The sequence below is a fragment of the Sylvia atricapilla genome, chromosome 12 (genome assembly GCF_009819655.1).
Source record: "Sylvia atricapilla isolate bSylAtr1 chromosome 12, bSylAtr1.pri, whole genome shotgun sequence".
NCBI classification, from domain to species: domain Eukaryota; kingdom Metazoa; phylum Chordata; class Aves; order Passeriformes; family Sylviidae; genus Sylvia; species Sylvia atricapilla.
The window spans coordinates 16,232,482-16,251,103 of record NC_089151.1 but is presented as its reverse complement, the minus strand read 5'-3'; the positions used below and the strand labels follow the sequence as shown (position 1 = coordinate 16,251,103).

The following is an 18,622-nucleotide window of genomic DNA, read 5'->3' as shown; positions in this document are numbered from 1 at the left end:
CCACTCTGTCCATTTTTATGCATGCTTACTGTTTTACACATCAAACAGGGTTATGTGTGCTTTTTTAGTAACGCCTGCTGAAGCATGGAAAGGATCAACATTTCATTTTCATTACATTTCATTTATTTCTCTATTTTGGAGGAAGGGTTCCATGAAGTATAAGACAGACATAACTAAAATAACTTTCTCCAGCAGGTGAAAGGCATTGGTTGCTAATGTGTCTCCTCCTAAAGCAGCTGAATTACAAGTCACAATCAGAGATATAGAAAAAAATGTCTGCTTGATAATGTCCTTTGCCATGACAAAGTACAGTCACAGGAGTAGTAAAAGGCTAAAAGAATGGCCAGACAAAGACAGATCATCAGTTTGCCTTTAGTTTGAGACTCCTGCAAAGCTGTTACTTGGAAATACCCACGCTGAGTGAACACAGAGATTGCCATCTTACATGTATATTTAGTCTTTGGTTGTATTATTTCAAATGTTATGTAGCTATAATAGCACGAAATAGAAACCCCCACCTGATACAGAGACAGATATTACATCATTGCTGTTACAATGCTCTGCTGCAAAAGGACTTTTAAAGGATTTTTAATGATAATGAAAATATTCTGATACAGCATTAAGGATTTCACTACTGAAATGTGTTTAATGTAAATATGCTGTCAGATACCCTTCAAGTAATTGACAAGAGCAGATGATTAGCAGTGTTCTCAATAGTGTTTTTGCATAATCTTACATTTTGACAGAACTCTTCAGCTGCTTTTTATTGTCAGTGCTCTGCAATCAGTAATACTTTTTCCTTGACATTTACTTTGTCATTATAAATCTTGTAAGTGGTCATTTAACTTGTTCAGTATTCATGTAAGAATATCATTACTAACACGTTTGAAAAACGTCTTCTTGTTGAGGAACTATTGTGAAAGTAAACTTAAAAAACCCTAAATGAAGTAGGTTGATGAGTGAAATAAATACCTGTCTGTGAGCATTTCTGTGCACATTTCAAGGATGATTTTAAAATCTCTCTCTTGTTGAGCCTTCACTCTTAAGTCGTGACATTCAACATGCTTGTTGGATTTTTTTATCTGTTACTTTTTTATTTTAATACTATTGTTCAGTTCTGATCATTTACATCTGACTGACCAAAATTAAACTCTTATGATCCATAAGCATTCATAATTGCATACTGCATGTAACATTAATAGTCAATATAATAAACCTTCATCTTTATTGAAGCATCTCTTGTTTCTACAGCAGTTCTTTAATCTATCTCAATAGATTTCTAGTGTACAGCTCATATAGATTTGGTCAGTGACAAGGGTTAGAGTAGTCTTGTAGAACATTTACTTGTAGCTGTGAAAAGCCCACATTCATCAGAGGATTAGGTCGATCAGATTGTACCAGGATCAATGGAAGGACTGTGTGATCCCTCTTAGGCTGTAATGTGTTCACCTTCTTTGGAGAGAATTCACATACACACACATTTCTCTGTCTTAAAGCCATTTATCTCAGAATGTCAAATTGCAATAATTAACCATTATTGATCTTAAATTCAATTAACTTCATTAACACAGGTCATGATGAGGGTGCTGGTAAGGGAAAGGCTCTTGACAAGTGTCTTTTCTTACATGACATTGAATGTTCACAATCATGGCTATAAACTATTCATACTGTGCCACAGGAACATCTTTTAAAAATGACAGGAGTTTGGTTGGTGGCTCTGAAGCGACATTTTAATCCCCTCCCCCTTGTCTCCTGGTTCTCAGGGTTTTCCAGCAAATTTTCTATTCAGGAATCAGTGAACCATTTGTTTCTAGCACATTATCTTAGCGTGGCATTATAGCAAACCCCACCTATTCAAATACCCTTCTGTTCAATAGGTGCTGGTAGATACTCATTTACAACAGTGGATATTAGTATAGTTAGCAAATGAGTGAAATGAATATTCAGTGATTCCTTTTGCTCCACATACAAAACAAGCTGGGGCCATCTTGTAGAGGTAATCCTGAGAATCTCTGCTTGTTTCAAGTCCTAAGATTCATATTGCAGTCAATAGTTGTTTTTCTTAAATGAGGGCTGAATAGCAACTGTGAAAGGACACAAAGCTTTGTTGGCCCACACTGGGCTCCTTTCTTAATAGAGGAACTCCATTATAAACACAAGTTCACAATAGCTGAAATTGTGATTGAAATCATTTGGATTTCTACTATACCATTCATACAGATGTATAGAGTTTATTGTAAGGAGGCACTGCAGCCAAAATAGCTATTGAAACTACTGTAGAAAGGGCTTCAATGGGAGATGCAAGTTTGCAACAAAATGAAGGATCAGGCTGAAGGTCTTTTGGTACATTCTGAATGTCGTAAGTAGTCATGATTACTTACAAATAAATCACCAAGTAGAATGACTCACTGTAATGTATTGAAGCATTTAAGATGAAAACTTGATTTTAAAAAATAAATTGCAGCAAAGGTGCCAGCTCCAGAGATGTGTGTTAATATTGGTACAGCTAAACACAAATACAACACCAAATTCTAGTTACTGTAAGATGTGGACGAATCAGGGGCAACCAAATATGTGGGAAGATTACAGAAAGTAAGGTGCAAGATTTTTTTTTTCTTGGTGTAAAAAAAAGGCTAAACCATTATCAGAAGACTGAGAAATGTGCATGAAGAGAAATGACAACATCAGTTTTGTTCAGAAACAGATTTCTGTGACAATTAAATGGTCATTTTGTCACTACATTTGCTGTTTCCACTCAACTATACAAAGCATTTACTGAGAAGAGGCAGGGCAGAAGCAGAATGGTTTGATTACTGCATTTGAAGAAACTGAAGTTCCCTTACAACATCTGTTTGCTCAGTGAAGGATTATAATAATTACGAGCTATTAGAGCCATATTGAGAACTTCTATGCTCATGGCTGCTTATCCCAGAGTTGGCTGTGAATCTTGTATTAGTCTGTGGAATGCCCTGTGTGCTTTTCAGTGATTAAAAGATGCCACCCAAATGTCTGGTATCAAGCAGAGATTGTGTCACTCTGTATTTTGGTACCAATTCATACAGAGAATTTGGCTTTGTCTTGCCAGGATGTTGACAGTGACTTTTAACTAAAAAAGAAAACAGTCTCCACAACAAACGTTTCTTTTTTCTTCGAATGTTCTGGTAAATATTTTTCTCCATTTGAGGAAATAGTAATTCTGTGCTTAGAAAAATTCTACAGAGTCCAAAGAACAATTAGGGTCAAGTGTAACATGAAGCTTTTTTCTCTGCTGCTGAAATCCTATTTACTGACTCCCACTGTCATGTGTGCTTGCATGGAGTGGGACTCTCTAGTGAGTCTGTAGTACTTCACACCAAGAAACTGCCTTGGAAACCAAGGAAAGGCCACTTTTGTCAAAGTTAACAGGGGATCACATTTATTCATGTTGAATGATTTATACAGCAAATATCGGGTTTTTTTTCCTGTTAGTAATGTGCTTGGTCATTGAATTTGTGAAGTTGATGTGAAATTTTTGAAACTCTGGGGCTGCTTGTGAGCTGATACTTGACCAGCCTGTGCCTGTTCCCCCTTTGTGGCTGGGTAGCTGACCCTTAACAGGACATGGACAATGAGGAACTTCATGCTCCTTGGAATGGTGTTCATTTGTAAATTTGGTGCACTTGGAGGAAGAGCAGCCTTTCCCAGGGAAGCTGGAGGGGTAGGGAGAGGGGAGGAAGAAAAGAATACTACAGGAATGTTGATGAAATGGGATCACAAGACTCCGGACTGTATCAAGCTGAGGAGCAGCTGAGAATTCCCACTGGATGCTCCCAGTCTCTGTTGCTCATTTACCCACTTGGTCTGGTCCTAATGGAGCTTGTGAAAGGCTGGTTATGTGAAGGCAGGCAGGCCAAGGTGGGTTTTTTTCTCCTTTTTCAGCAGGATCAGCCAGACATTCCAGGCATATGGTCACAGGAGCTGTTCAAATCTCTAGTCCCCCAGAGTGCACAGGGGAAAGGAGATGGATTCCACAAAATACCATGGCAAGGAAGGTCCTTCTGTCATTGTGACCGTTCATAACCTTTCTCAATCTTTCCACTGGATTATTGTCAACCCTGCCTTGCTTCTGGTAACCAGCTATGGGCACACAGAGTGAAACATGAGCTGTGGTGCTTTAGGCAGTCAGTTGTATTGTGAGTGACTGCAAATTTAGGTCAAACCCCTTAAAAGTCTGTTCTTTCTGGCCAGAAAGGCTCCAAACTCTTGCTCTTGTGAAGTTGCTGGTAAGCATGTCATTCACTCCTGGCTGTACAGGAATGACACCTGAAGAAAGTCTCTAGAAATCAATATGGTCTTGTTCATTATTTGTTTGAGTAACTTGGACCTTGGGTCTTAACCAAGGCTTTTTAGTGTTTGGATCCCTTCTTGTCAAAAAGCTCTTATTGAAGGTTGCAGGTGAGACAGTGAGTGAGACAGATTTCAGACTAATCCTTGTTCAGCCCTACCCATAGAAGAGCACACTGCGGTGTGGTGGGATCAGGCGCTCCTCCCCACATCAGAAAGCAGTGCTGTTATGTTTCAAGGGTGGGTAATTTGAGCAGGTTTTAGAAAATCAAGGTGCTCAGCACACTGAATTCAGGGAGTTTAGGCCTCGGGGAGAAATCAAGGCAGGGTGCAGTTTTGGAGGAGGGAGGCATGATCCATCATGCTCCATCTCCAGCCCAGGTCTGCCAGAGTGGGTGTCACAGTGTGCCTGAGTCCTGCTGTGTGCTGGGAGCAGGCAGCTCTTCAGAGGAGGGTTGTGACAATACATCAGGAGCCTTCCCTATTTTCCCCACTGTGAAAAGAAGTTTGCTGGCAGTCTGCAGGTTCAGCATTCACTGGATCCCAGCAGCTTGGCTCGGAGGAGATCTGTAACCACAGGCTCTGGGCTGTGCTGAGTACGTGCACCTGTGGGTATTTCACTGGGTGAAATAATTGTTTCAGCTGAAAACTGGCAATTATTTTCAATTATACACATATATTGTATTCACATAAACACACGGTGAGGAAGCATAGGAACAGAAAAAACTTAAATCATATTCCCATGTTTTGTGTAAATAGCTGAATTATATATATTAACCTGCAGGAGTAACAGGCTCCTTCACTTGTCTTCTTGTCTGGCACCAGACAATTAACTTTTAACTTCTTTCCAGGTTTTCAGCTTTAAACTGTGGATAAGAATGTTTCTTCCACAGGGTTGATGTGAAAAATAAAGCACTCTTTGAAGCTCTTGAACACCCCATGTAAATGATGCTGTCCAATAGTGCCAAGCTGTTTCTAAGCCATTATTTCATATTAGGGTATGCTGTATTTTCAGGTGTATATGTGAAGGAAATAATACATAATGTGAGGTTTTCACTTGGTCATTTAGAAAACATCTAAAAAGTGTTTGGTTTCAGAAAAACAAGTGCCTCCCTTATCAGAATTAGTAGCAATTTTTGAATATTTCTCTCTTTATTTGTGGCCTGTATGACACATTTCTTGTGTCACTGTAAAGTCTAAAGTGAATGGCAGACCTGAGTCCTGTACATTCCTTTAAACTACACAAAACCCAGCGGAGTTTGGAATACAGTGACATGAGAAAAAGGTGCCTGATGTAAAACTGCTTTGTTTTGTGCTTAGGTGGCCCACACTATAATGACATATAAACTAATTCCTTGTTATCATCTCTTCACTGTGTGTCCTTGTCCATGTAATTCTCCTCTCTTAACACTTACAGTGGATTTGGCCTCTCTGAAGTCTCTCCAAATGTAATACCAGTCCAGGATGCTGAATCAGAGCAGCTGGCTAGCTTCCTCTGGCCTATTTCTGAGCTCTCTGTGGCAGACAGCTGCAGTATTTTCATGAAGGAACAAACAAAGTACACTTCAAAGTTTTTAGTGCCTAACGATAGCCACCCATTCGATTGGCATCCTGTGTCCCATCCATCCACGCCACTTCCCAGTGACTGAATCCTACACTCTCACCGGCATGAAAAGGCTGCAGATTTATCAACACACACAAAAAATCCAGCTAAACAAGCATTAATCATGCACATCACATCAAATTAACATGTTCAAAATTAATATTCTTGACCTTGCCAGTGGGCAGAATAATCCGTCTTGCAGTGGGCTCGCGCTCCGGTGCGAGGTACCAGGGACTTGAGCCGACGTGCGAGAGAAGTGCTGACCTCTTCACTTGGAAATAACATTTCTCTCCCATAATAGACAGTCCTGCCTCTATGAAACGGAACCTTTGACCTTTCTAACAGGAATAATGTCCCTGTCAAGGTGCTGGGTAATCAGTATTGCCATGCCCGTTTAGAGACTGTTGTCATTTGCCACTCTTGTAAACAGGGCAGTCACTCCTGACTGCCTAATGAGGGATATGCCAGCATCTCTGCCAAGGAGTGAAGACTCAAATACAATTTCAGTTACATGGGAATTATCAGTTAGTCTCAGTATAGAAATAGCTCATGTTGTGGGTGAAATGTTTGCCTTTCTTGCTATGAGTGGAAGGCCTGTGGAGTGGGAGTTTTCTAACAGACTAATATAACTCTTTTATATGCCTTCATTTGCATTAGGTCTTTGATTGACTCCATCCACTGAGCTAGTTTTCTCTTGCCTCTGCTCATTAATTTTGTGAATAAGGTTCATTGGCACAGTCAGATCATCTCCATGCTGCTGTTCCTCTGTTGGCTTTCTCTGCACTGGTGTTGGACTGAGCTACCTCTTAACTCCAAGTGGTCCCACCAAAACTGGGGACTCAGGTCTTTTCAAAGATTACATAAATCTGTTAATTTCTCAGGTGGCGGGTGTGTGATTTAAAACTGAATGGGACGAGTATTTAGGAAAAGGCTGTCCACTGCCAGCAGCAGGGGCAGTGACAGGAGCCACCTCTTCTGTAGTCTGTGGACTGGGGAGTGAGGGTCAGGGTGCAGAGGGACTTTCTCTGGCAGAGTCCAACCCACTGCTCCACTTTATGACCTTATATGATCCTTTTTCCCTGTTTCTTTTTACTGGGACTATAATATTGATCCTGTTAGTATTATCAGCATTTCTGCTCCTGATCTCATTCTGCTGTTATTTTTTTTCAAGTGTGAAATGTAGATGGGCTCAGGTTCTTTAAGCAGTGAGAAGTCTCTTTTCCCAATGAACTCAAAATGAAAGGGTTTGAAAGATGACCCTTAGTATTACTTGATAATTTCAAATGATGCATAACAAATATGATCTATTTTTTTTTTTAATAAAAAGCCATTTGGTTAAAGCAAAAATATTTCCAAGGAACTGAGTGGTTTTGATAAACTTTTGTAGCTGAGCATTTTTCACGTGAGAAGAATATTGGAATGTTTTGTTCCTTTTCAAGCAAACAGCATATATACTAGTTTAAATATACCCCCAGTGAGCTAATTAAAACAAATGAAAAATTTTGGCAAGAAAAAACATAATTAAAACATGAAATTTCAAAAGTACTGAAAAGAAATATTTGGATACACCCAAGCCAAAATATATGGTCTCAGCCGCATTTTTGTGGAAATGAGGGAAAAAATTGTGCACATAACTGAGTTTTGGAGATCAGCAAAATACACCTTTAGTGCTTTGGTCTTGCGTTTCCAAACAACCTCCAGGAGATGTGTGTGCAGCCATTCCCTGGGGGGCAGGTGCCATGCAGGGAATGAGAACCACGCTGGTTCTGCTGGTTCTGCTGAGGAGGAGCTCTGCTGCAGGTCAGTGCTGGAAGCCCAGGACATCAGCAGGCACAGCTGCTTTGGCTCCATGGCCTGCCTCTGGAGACAGACACCTCTCTGCCCTCCTGCAACACATCCATGGTGTCTGTGCACAGCCAGGTATATGAGTTTATTACTGTCTATGCAATATGTAGATCATTTTGGACAGTGATGGATCACGATTTATTTCCACTGGCAAAGAAATGATCCATATCTCAGTTATGAAGGTAATTCCCTCTTGTGTGGAAATAAATTGCATTATACCACAGCTTACTGTTATATATTGATATCAAATGTGTTAATTTCATTGTTACCTAGCACTTTGGTTAATAATTATAACAAATATTAATGAAGGAACTGTCTCTTCTCAACCTCTCTGTGGCTGTACCTGCAAAATGTTTCTGATGCCCTTTGATATTCTCTTCTCTGGAAACTTGAGGGCCATGCCAGGCAACAGCTTTCCACTTTTTGTCAAATACTGTGTCACAGTGACACCACTGCTCAATTTGCAGGCAATTTCCTGTGGGTTATGGTGCCCTGTGAGATGTAAACTAAACACTTTTTTGAGAACTGCAAGATTTTTGGTCCTTTTTCTCCAGAAAAACAAAACCCAGAACTGCCTAATTCTTTTCATTTCCCCTCTTATTAACTTTTGCCACTAGAATTGCCTTTAAAGTTGTTTCTTTTCCCCTCAGACTTCGCTGCTGAGGCATTGAAGAACAGTTTTACAGATGCCCTGCTGTTCAAACATTTATTCTACACTTGAAAAATATCGAACTATGAGCTTTTTTTGTCTCTCTCTCTCTCTCTTTTTTTTTTTTTTTTTTTTTTTTTTTTTTTTTTTTTTTTTTTTTAAAACATAATAGGGTCATGGCTAAGTAAGGATTAGTCTGTCCTGCAGGCAGTGAATCACAGTGGAAAACCTTTTTACCATCTCCTCCTCCTGATTTTATTCTGTCCATTCACCGTCCCTTTGCTTTTCCTGTTTGTTCTTCACCAAATAAGAAATTTCTTTGCCATGGGCCTCCTTGTCCTTCTTTCTGGTGCAGTGAGGCTCTTACCTTCATCTGTGCTCATGCAGACCATTTCTTGCCCCTGGGCAAGGTGTGGTGAGGCAGGGACACCTTCCACTAGTCCAGGTTTCATCCCTTCTCTCCTCCCTGCAGGGGAAGGAGCAGAAGGAGCCCTTGGAGCTGTCATTTTTTCCAAGTTGCAGATTGCTGGGTTAAATTCCACCCTGTCGTTTGTGCCTCATTTCCTGCATTTCTGGATCAAAGACTGATGTCACAAGTTGGCTTCACAACTTGAGCTTAGGAAGGGGAACAGCTATAGAGGAGGCAGCTCCTGGTTAACACGCAAATATGCTTGATAGTTGGTGAAAAGGGCAAAGAAAGCATGAAAGGTAAATAGATTTACATTTAAATGAGCCGCATGCTGGAGGTTTTCCCTAATGTAAAAGTCACTCTCTAAAAAAGCTGTGAATGTGACAAGTCTTTCAGTTCAAACAAAATTCATAAGACTTCAGCAGTAGGAGAAATGAAAATGTAAAGAATAACACACTAATTAGGGAGTTGGTTCTGTGCCCTCTGTTTGTGTTGGTGAGCAATGGGTCCAGGGAGGGCTTTCCATGGTGTGCAGGGATGGAGCCCTTGGATCTGCAATGTGATGTGGTGGTGGGAATGGGTGGCACACACTCAGGCTGGTGCTCAGCAGCCAGAAGGGGACACTCAGGGACACTCAGAGTGCCTTGGTGTGTCACCCCGGCCTGCAGCTGTCAATGAGGTCTCTTCAAGGCAGGCAGTGTGGTGATAACTTTGGGTGTTCTTTGCTATGTGGAAAGGAAATTATTATGCACTTTCAAAAAAGAGGCAAAGAAACAGGAGTTGTAAAAATCTGTTTGCACAAGGTGGAATAGGAAAAGGGTATGTATTTGCTTCTAAGTCAGAGGTTTCATGCCATGCTTCCTTCCTTCCATCCTTCCTTATTCAGTAGGATTTGGTGTGGTTGGGAGAGATGCAGTTAACGGTCAGTTGTCTGCACGTTATCAGTAGTTATCTAAAATTTTTCAGCTTTAGAGAGTAATTTGAGTTGCTTTGGTCTCCTTTGCTGAAGTTCTGAAAATCCACCTTTTTCGATTCTATGCACTGGTTTTGTTACAAGTATTTGCAGGACAGATGCTGAACCTTACTTCAAATTGCTGCTGTGTCTTTAACATACATGAAATAATAATACTTTTTTCAAAATATCTTGAAAAAGCGTAAAAGCATAAAATAGAGCAAAACAGCACAGCTCTATTTCATTAGAGTGATAGACTTGTTTCCAAAGTCTGATCTTTGTACCAGCACCTTTGAAGCATGTTATGATAAAATTTTTTAATGCAATTCTTTCAAACTCTGTGCTCCCAAATTTTAAAAACAGGACCCTTGCTGCTTGAATTTTCTGCATTGAGTTTATCTGAACTGAAATATTTAATTGTTATTATGTGTTGCTCTTATGTGATATGTTTGTGCTTTCGAAGGTTTAACTTGTGTTCTGAGAATCAGATTATAACTTTACATGCTTGGAGAAAGATTTGCTACCATTCATCCATGTGAAAGAATAGTAGTGAATATTTTGTGTTACCTAACTGAACGAAGAAATACTCCATGTGAAACTAAAAGCCTGATTTCATTGTCACTTTAACAGTTGTTTTGTCTCTTGTGGTTTTCTGATAACATTTAAACATATTTTCCCTGAAAGAAGTTTGCAAGGTTTAATACTGTGTGTGTGATACCTACTGTAGTGTTCTACATTTTTCAGTCTGTTGGTTAAAGTAGGGCTTTTGGGGGTGTAAACTGCTTTCTGCACTATTGCCAGAAGAAACAAGCTATAGGTTGTTCAAGATACTCTGCATTTTCTAGATGTGTTGCAGAGAAGGTCAAATATCAGGTGTCTTTAACCACAGTGTTCTGAAAAAGTGACTTTTTTCAGTTTATAATTATCTTTGTGAGAGATTTTAAATTCCACTGAAGAGAGTCATATCTATTTTTGCTTTCCTGCAAATTAATGCATTATGTAGAAATAGATAATTTTGATTAGTTAATGGTTCCTTTTTTCTAATATTTCCATAATTTTCTTGCCTAAAGGAAAAACTTAGGTAGACTTAGTATATGTAAAACAGAAGCACAGAAGCACCATGGGAAAAAAAAAATTGTTTACTGTCAGTTGCCAACTGTCCTATTCAAGAGGAGTATCTTAGATTTACATCACCAGTTGCATTACTTGAGGGGAAAAAAAGACAGGATCCCTGTTGGGTGTCCGTGTAGCTTATGCTGAGTAAATATTGACAAAGTAGTCTAAAGAGCAAACACTTTGACATTTGTAAGGTCCACTGGAAGGTCTTGTATATATTTATACAGCAAGAATGAGTGCAGCATACCAATTTCATTGAACTAGCTCCTGACATAGTTCTGCATGGGCTTTCTTGTTGAGGAAGTTGAGTTTAAATGGGAATGGGACATTTGTTACATCCATAAAGCATATCCTCAAATTGCTTTGAATGAGTTGTTTCCAAAGGTTACATCACTTGCATTTAAGCTTCTCTTCTAAAATGTGACACGGCTAATAATGATAACTTTAAAAAATCTAATTTTTAAAATTTATTTTAACTGGTGATTTTTTTTACTTTGTAGAAATTCTTGATGTTTGTTGTGCTCTATATTTATTAAAGATTGGATCTCAAAACTGTAATGAGCAAAAAATGCTTGCTTAATTTAAATTGTGAATCTGTCTGTTAAGAAATGCATTAGGGGTAGGAGAAGCATAAGACATATTAATTGACAGACAGGAACTGCTGTCTCTGAGGTTGATACAAGTAATTTATTACTTTAGAAATGAATGCCACCTCCAGAATGTGCTTCATTAATTTCAAATTTAGTTTTAATTTCAAGCTGTTGCCCCTTGAGAAGAATAAGGTGGCAAATTATGTTTGAAGAGCGGATTTTTTTTCTTGCTCTGAAGAAACACTAAATTTTAACTGTTTAATTTTACAAATAAGTGCACTTCTTTGGCTAAAGCAAAAGTATGATGAGCAGAAACTAACTTGTATTTTCTTCTCTTCATAATAGCCTATGTTTCAGACGAACTAAAAGCAGCAGCACTGGTGGAAGAAGATGTGGAACCTGATGAAAATGCAGTTGATGGGGAGCCTTCAGCAAAATATGCATGTCCAGAAAAAGACTTCAGTAAGAACTGCCAAAGCTACCAAAACTCTCCAGCAGCTGAGTTCTCTAGCCATGAAATGGACAGTGAGTCCCACATCAGTGAGACAAGTGACCGCATGGCAGACTTTGAGAGCAGCTCCATTAAAAACGAGGAAGAGAGCAAGGAGGTTTCCATACCACTGGAAGACTCCACGGTGTCTGACAGTTTAGAGCAAATGAAGGCCGTGTATAATAACTTCCTCTCCAATTCCTACTGGTCCAATCTCAATTTGAACCTTCACCAGCCAATTTCAGAAAAAAACAACGGTAGCAGCAGCAGTAGCAGCAGCAGCAGCAGCAGTTGTGGAAGTGGCAGCTTCGACTGGCACCAGACTGCGATGGCCAAAACACTGCAGCAAGTTTCTCAGAGCAGAATTCTGCCTGAGCCGAGCCTTTTCAGCACAGTCCAGCTGTACAGACAGAGCAGTAAGCTCTATGGCTCTATTTTCACTGGAGCCAGTAAATTCCGCTGTAAAGACTGCAGTGCTGCCTACGATACGTTAGTAGAATTAACAGTGCACATGAATGAAACAGGACATTATCGAGATGACAACCATGAAACAGATAACAATAACCCCAAAAGATGGTCCAAACCTCGCAAACGTTCTTTGCTTGAGATGGAAGGGAAAGAAGATGCCCAGAAAGTGCTAAAGTGTATGTACTGTGGTCATTCATTCGAATCCCTTCAGGATTTGAGTGTTCATATGATCAAAACAAAACACTACCAAAAAGTGCCTCTGAAGGAACCTGTTACACCTGTAGCAGCTAAAATTATCCCAGCTACTAGAAAGAAAGCATCACTGGAGCTTGAACTTCCAAGTTCTCCAGACTCCACAGGTGGGACACCAAAAGCCACAATCTCAGATAGCAACGATGCACTTCAAAAGAATTCCAACCCCTACATTACGCCAAATAACCGCTACGGGCACCAGAACGGTGCCAGCTACGCCTGGCACTTTGAGGCAAGGAAATCTCAGATTCTGAAGTGCATGGAGTGTGGTAGTTCACATGACACCCTGCAAGAGCTCACGGCTCACATGATGGTGACAGGACATTTTATTAAAGTCACTAACTCTGCCATGAAAAAAGGGAAGCCAATTATAGAAGCCCCAGCCACACCCACAATAACGTCCTTAGTAGATGAGAAGGTTCAGTCTGTGCCACTAGCTGCCACCACCTTTACGTCTCCTTCCAACACACCTTCTAGTGTTTCTCCAAAATTAAATGTTGAGATTAAAAAAGAAGTAGATAAGGAAAGAGTCATCTCTGATGACAAAATGAAAGACAAAGAGAAGTCAAGTGAAGATGAGGAGAAGTATGATATCTCCTCAAAATACCATTACTTGACTGAAAATGACCTAGAAGAAAGCCCTAAGGGGGGATTAGATATATTGAAGTCTTTAGAAAACACGGTTACATCAGCTATAAACAAAGCCCAGAATGGCACACCGAGCTGGGGTGGCTACCCCAGCATTCATGCTGCCTACCAGCTGCCTAATATGATGAAGCTGTCGTTGGGCTCATCTGGGAAGAGTACACCTTTAAAGCCCATGTTTGGAAACAGTGAACTAGTATCACCAACTAAAAACCAGCCCTTAGTGTCTCCACCCAGCAGTCAGACCTCACCTGTGCCAAAAACAAACTTTCATGCCATGGAAGAATTGGTGAAGAAGGTCACTGAGAAGGTGGCTAAAGTGGAGGAGAAGATGAAGGAGCCTGAAGGGAAGCTCTCTCCACTGAAGCGTGCAACGCCTTCGCCGTGCAGCAGTGAAGTCAGTGAACCCCTTAAGATGGAGCCCCCCAGTGATGGTGGCTTTAAAAGCCAGCAGAACAGCCCACTTCCTCAGAGAGATGGCTGCAAAGATAGCCCAGCTGTGGAACCTGTGGAAAATGGGAAAGAGCCTGTGAAATCCATTGTAAGTTCTTTAAGTAGCAGCACAGCCATCATCACTGACCACCCTCCCGAACAGCCATTTGTAAATCCATTAAGTGCACTGCAATCCGTCATGAATATTCACCTTGGCAAGGCAGCAAAACCATCTTTGCCTGCTCTGGATCCAATGAGCATGCTTTTTAAAATGAGCAACAGTTTGGCAGAAAAGGCTGCAGTGGCCACCCCACCTCTACAGTCCAAAAAATCGGACCACTTAGACCGCTATTTTTATCATGTCAACAATGACCAACCCATAGATTTGACGAAAGGCAAGAGTGACAAAAGCTGCTCTTTGGGTTCAGCGCTTTTGTCATCCACATCGACATCTTCTGCATCTTCTTCATCTACAGTGACAACAGCAAAGACATCTGCAGTCGTGTCATTCATGTCAAACTCGCCGCTACGCGAGAATGCCTTGTCAGATATATCTGATATGCTGAAGAACCTGACAGAAAGTCACACATCAAAATCTTCCACACCTTCCAGCATATCTGAGAAATCTGACATTGATGGTACCACAATAGAGGAACCAGAAGAGAGTACACCAGCTCAGAAAAGGAAGGGACGTCAGTCTAACTGGAACCCTCAGCACTTGCTCATATTGCAGGCCCAGTTTGCAGCCAGCTTACGGCAGACTTCAGAGGGGAAATACATCATGTCAGACTTGAGCCCTCAAGAAAGAATGCACATTTCCAGGTTTACGGGACTCTCAATGACCACAATTAGCCACTGGCTGGCCAATGTGAAATACCAGCTCCGAAGGACAGGGGGAACTAAGTTCCTTAAAAATTTGGACACTGGGCACCCGGTGTTCTTTTGTAATGACTGTGCTTCACAGATCAGAACTCCTTCAACTTATATCAGTCATCTTGAATCGCATCTGGGTTTCAGGTTAAGAGACTTGTCCAAACTGTCCAGTGAACAGATTAACAATCAGATAGCACAAGCAAAGTCACCGTCTGAAAAACTGGTGACATCCTCTCCAGAGGAAGATATTGGAACTTCTTATCAGTGCAAACTTTGTAACAGGACTTTTGCAAGCAAGCATGCTGTTAAACTTCATCTTAGTAAAACACATGGGAAGTCACCAGAGGATCATCTTCTGTATGTTTCGGAGTTAGAGAAGCAGTAGCATTTGCTTTTGATTAAAATAACTGTAATTTGCTTTGAGGAAAACTGTCAAAGACGCCTTAAAGCTACTGTTTAGTTCTTGGCACATGTTCTTATTTTAACTCCAGAGTCGCTCTGGGCTGAACTGTTTTGTATAACTGTACAGTGTTTAAATAGAGGTGCATAATCAGCTGTTGTTACTGGTAAAATATGAAGGTTAAAATGCAGTGGTAAGTGTTTGGAACTTTGTGTAAATTGGATTTAGTTGCTGTGCATCCCTCTGATGCATCAAGCTGCATGCATTAACAGACAGTTTAATTAAGCATTTATAACTAATTCTGGTGCACTTTTTCATGTGACCTAAGTGTGCTGGTATTTCTCACCCTATAATCTTTAGCCCTCTGAGTACTTTGAAGCACTTTTGCATTAATTTGGTAAAAAATGTAAGGATATGCTTTTTTTTTAGACCCTTACTAGCTTAGTTCTGATTACTAATATGAACCTCCATTTATGCAGAGGTGTCTCACACCTTGAAATTTAAAAATATAATTTTCACATTGAAACATAGATGTATATATTGTATAGATTTCAAAATCTCTTATGAAAAATGTGATTGTGGTTAATGCCATTTTCTTTTTTTTCAGCATTTTTAGCAGCAGCGGGGTTTGTACCTGATAAGTCCCAGGTATAAACTGTACCTATATATAGTGTATATTTCATTTTTTTTAGATCTAACGGTTTTTCCTTTAACAATCAAACATTGTAAATTATGTGATAAAAGATACCACAGATAGCATTTATAAAGTATTCAGAAACATTATTCTTAAAGCAAAGTATGTTTTGCTTTGTTTTGCTATACAGTACATCTATATTAAGAGAGGTTCATGTTTAAATTATACATATTTATTAGCGTTGCTATCATTTGTTTGGTTTGTTTTTGTTTTTGTTTTTGTTTTTTTAAATTGTCTGAAGAAACAGAAGCCACGGACTGCATTCCTGGCATGCATTCTAACTGTTTTGCACAACATGACTTTTAAAGGTATTTATTAGTAAAAAAAATAAAAATAAAATAAAAAGAGAAAATTCAAAATAAACTCAGTGCTCAAAGGGTTAAATCTATTTGAAAAAACTTGTACTGTATTTCCTAAACATTGATAAAGCCTTTAAAATGTTTGTACTGTAATACTTTGCTTAAAAAGTTATGAGGCATTCTGTGATATAACCTCTTTTACTTATTTATAAGCGCTCTTGGTTGTTATTTCCTATTGTAGAATGCCTTTTTATTTCAATTGGTAACTTTCTGTTTTGTTCTGCCTAATTATTCTCCCAAGATTCCATACTGCAGCTTTATCTTTAGGCATATGAAAGGTAACCCGTGGTTACCAGCACACTAAGTGATTCTGTTCGTCTCCATTTTTGGCAGTTAATTTGCAGAAGTAACTGACAGCTGACACCATATGAGAATCTATGTATAAAATATTGGCATGTAAACAGCACAGACACTGTAATGCACTCTGTGCCCTGTTTTGTTGTTGACAATGAAGCACCATTATATGACTCTTCATATAACCTTTTTTTCTACAGCAGCATTAAAATTGTCTTTTTGCTATAATTTTGTGTTGCGTTCACAATTATGTCTGAAATGTGCTACGACTAACGAGCACATTAAAATTAAATTGTATGCTATCTGTTTATGACTGAAGCTTGAGTAGGTTTCTTCATCTGCCAGGTGCTGGCAGTCAAAAGCTGCACATAAATCACTGGAGTTTTAGTGAACTTTAGCATTTAAAGAGCAGGGTAGCACTTATTCAAAGGCTGCATTAACAGAGTTTTTTTTCCCCCAGAAGAGATAAATGAGCGTTATAACTCCCTTTTAAGCATCAGGTAAGGCTGGCTGTGAAGAGGGGGGTTATCAGCAGTACATGGCAAAGCAAATAGGTGTTTTGCTGTGAGTTCAGACCCAGGCAGGCACCACTGCTCACCCGCCTTCCTCCTGAATGCACTGAGCAGAGTCTGCACCCGAGGGTGTTCCACAGCTCAGAGAATCCCTTTCCACCTCCCCACCGTTTCCAAATGACAGGAGAAGGAACCTGAGGCTGGTGACTTCAGCTTTGTGGTTTTGAAGTGAGTCCTCTTCTGGCCCTTCCTGCTGCTGGACAGAACTCCGGGCAGGTAGAGAGGAGGAGAGGAGGTGAACACACACCAGAGAAAAGCAAACAATCCTGGAGCATTTATATGATAATGACAGACTTTTACTGGTGTTGACAGGTCATCCCATCAAAACCATTGAAAACAATTGAAAACAATTTCCATCTCCAAACGCCTATATTACTGTGCATGTGAATAATGTCTTTTGCCAGTCAGGTGAATTCTGAGTCCAGGCATGGTTACGTGGGAACCGAGCCCACCATTACAGCACTTCAGTGTCCTGAGTGAGATCTACCATCCGAATGTCAAATGTGCAGTCTCCTTTTTTAAAAAAATCCACTGTCTTCCAGGAAGCAAGTAATTGAGTGTTTGGTTCTCTTTGTCTTTCCCTCTTTATTTCCATTTCCCCATCGTTCTCTGTAATGTTAAAGGCCAGTGCCACGTCTCAAAAATGTGTTGGAGTGTTCTGTTATTCTACAGCAAATGCTGCTAAGTGGACCAAATGAATGGGATCAGGGCTTTGGGCTTTTTCCTCCTCTTTTGGCTCACACTTGTGTCTGATTTTAAGGTCATTTGTGTGTCAATGTTTATGGCCTCAGCTCAACTTCCAGCAATAAAATCACAGCAGTTTTACTGGTTGACTGTACCATCCCAGGAGTCCCTCACTTAGTGAGGAAAGGGAACCTGGCTGGCTGAAGTCTTCCCTGGAGCCTCCCAGGTGCCTGTCCACATTTTTTACAAATACATGATCTCAGTCTAAGCCCAGCCAAACTTTTTACCTCTAACAGCAGAGAATTCCTCTTTTGAAAATTATAACAGCTTAAATATAGTATTTGGTTGCAAACCAGAAATTCACACATAAGGAGACTGGCAGATTATTGCATATATTGTCAATCAATGTATTTTTAAGATGCACCATTGACTTATAATAGTAATGCTCAAAGCTCTGTATGCAGTACTGTTATCTGGGACACGGGAGGGAGTAAAAGCAGGAGACTGCAGAGTCTGCAGGGTTCTTTCCACTTACTCTTAAAATACAGGCAGGGGATCTGATGATCTGATGCCACCTCCCTGATCTGGTTAAAGTCAATTCCTGGCCCTGACTTACCTGGGTCTGAAAGTGCAGTGAGATGTGCCAGGTACAAATTCAGGGAGTGACCATATCTGCCAGCATGCACCAGAAAGGACTTTTTAATGTGCTTCTTAAAATGTGCTTGAAACTTTGCAAATGAATGGCTAGTCAGGATCTGAATATCCCAAATTTATTAAAATAAAGTTCAGCTTGCATTTCAGAACCTCCAGGACTGGCATACCAATGTGATTTCACATTATAAAGAATTTAGAGAATCAATGAACTAGAATAATGTTCTTTTTCATCCATACACTGGTATGTATATTGGCATGGTAACTATTAGTGCTAACCAAATCACCAACCTAGCTGTGTTAAGGTAATTTTTTTCCTAT

The 18,622-nt window shown here is 40.0% G+C and overlaps 1 protein-coding gene across 1 annotated transcript in view; it reads left to right on the top strand.

Moving 5' to 3' along the window:
• TSHZ3 (teashirt zinc finger homeobox 3) overlaps positions 1-16,696 on the top strand; it is a 63,432-nt gene extending 46,736 nt beyond the window's left edge. The window contains exon 2 of the mRNA XM_066327939.1: positions 11,833-16,696. Within this exon, the coding sequence (XP_066184036.1) occupies positions 11,833-15,032 (3,200 nt within the window). The 3' untranslated portion in view covers positions 15,033-16,696. The remainder of the gene's footprint in view (positions 1-11,832) is intronic.
• Positions 16,697-18,622: the final 1,926 nt, after the last annotated feature.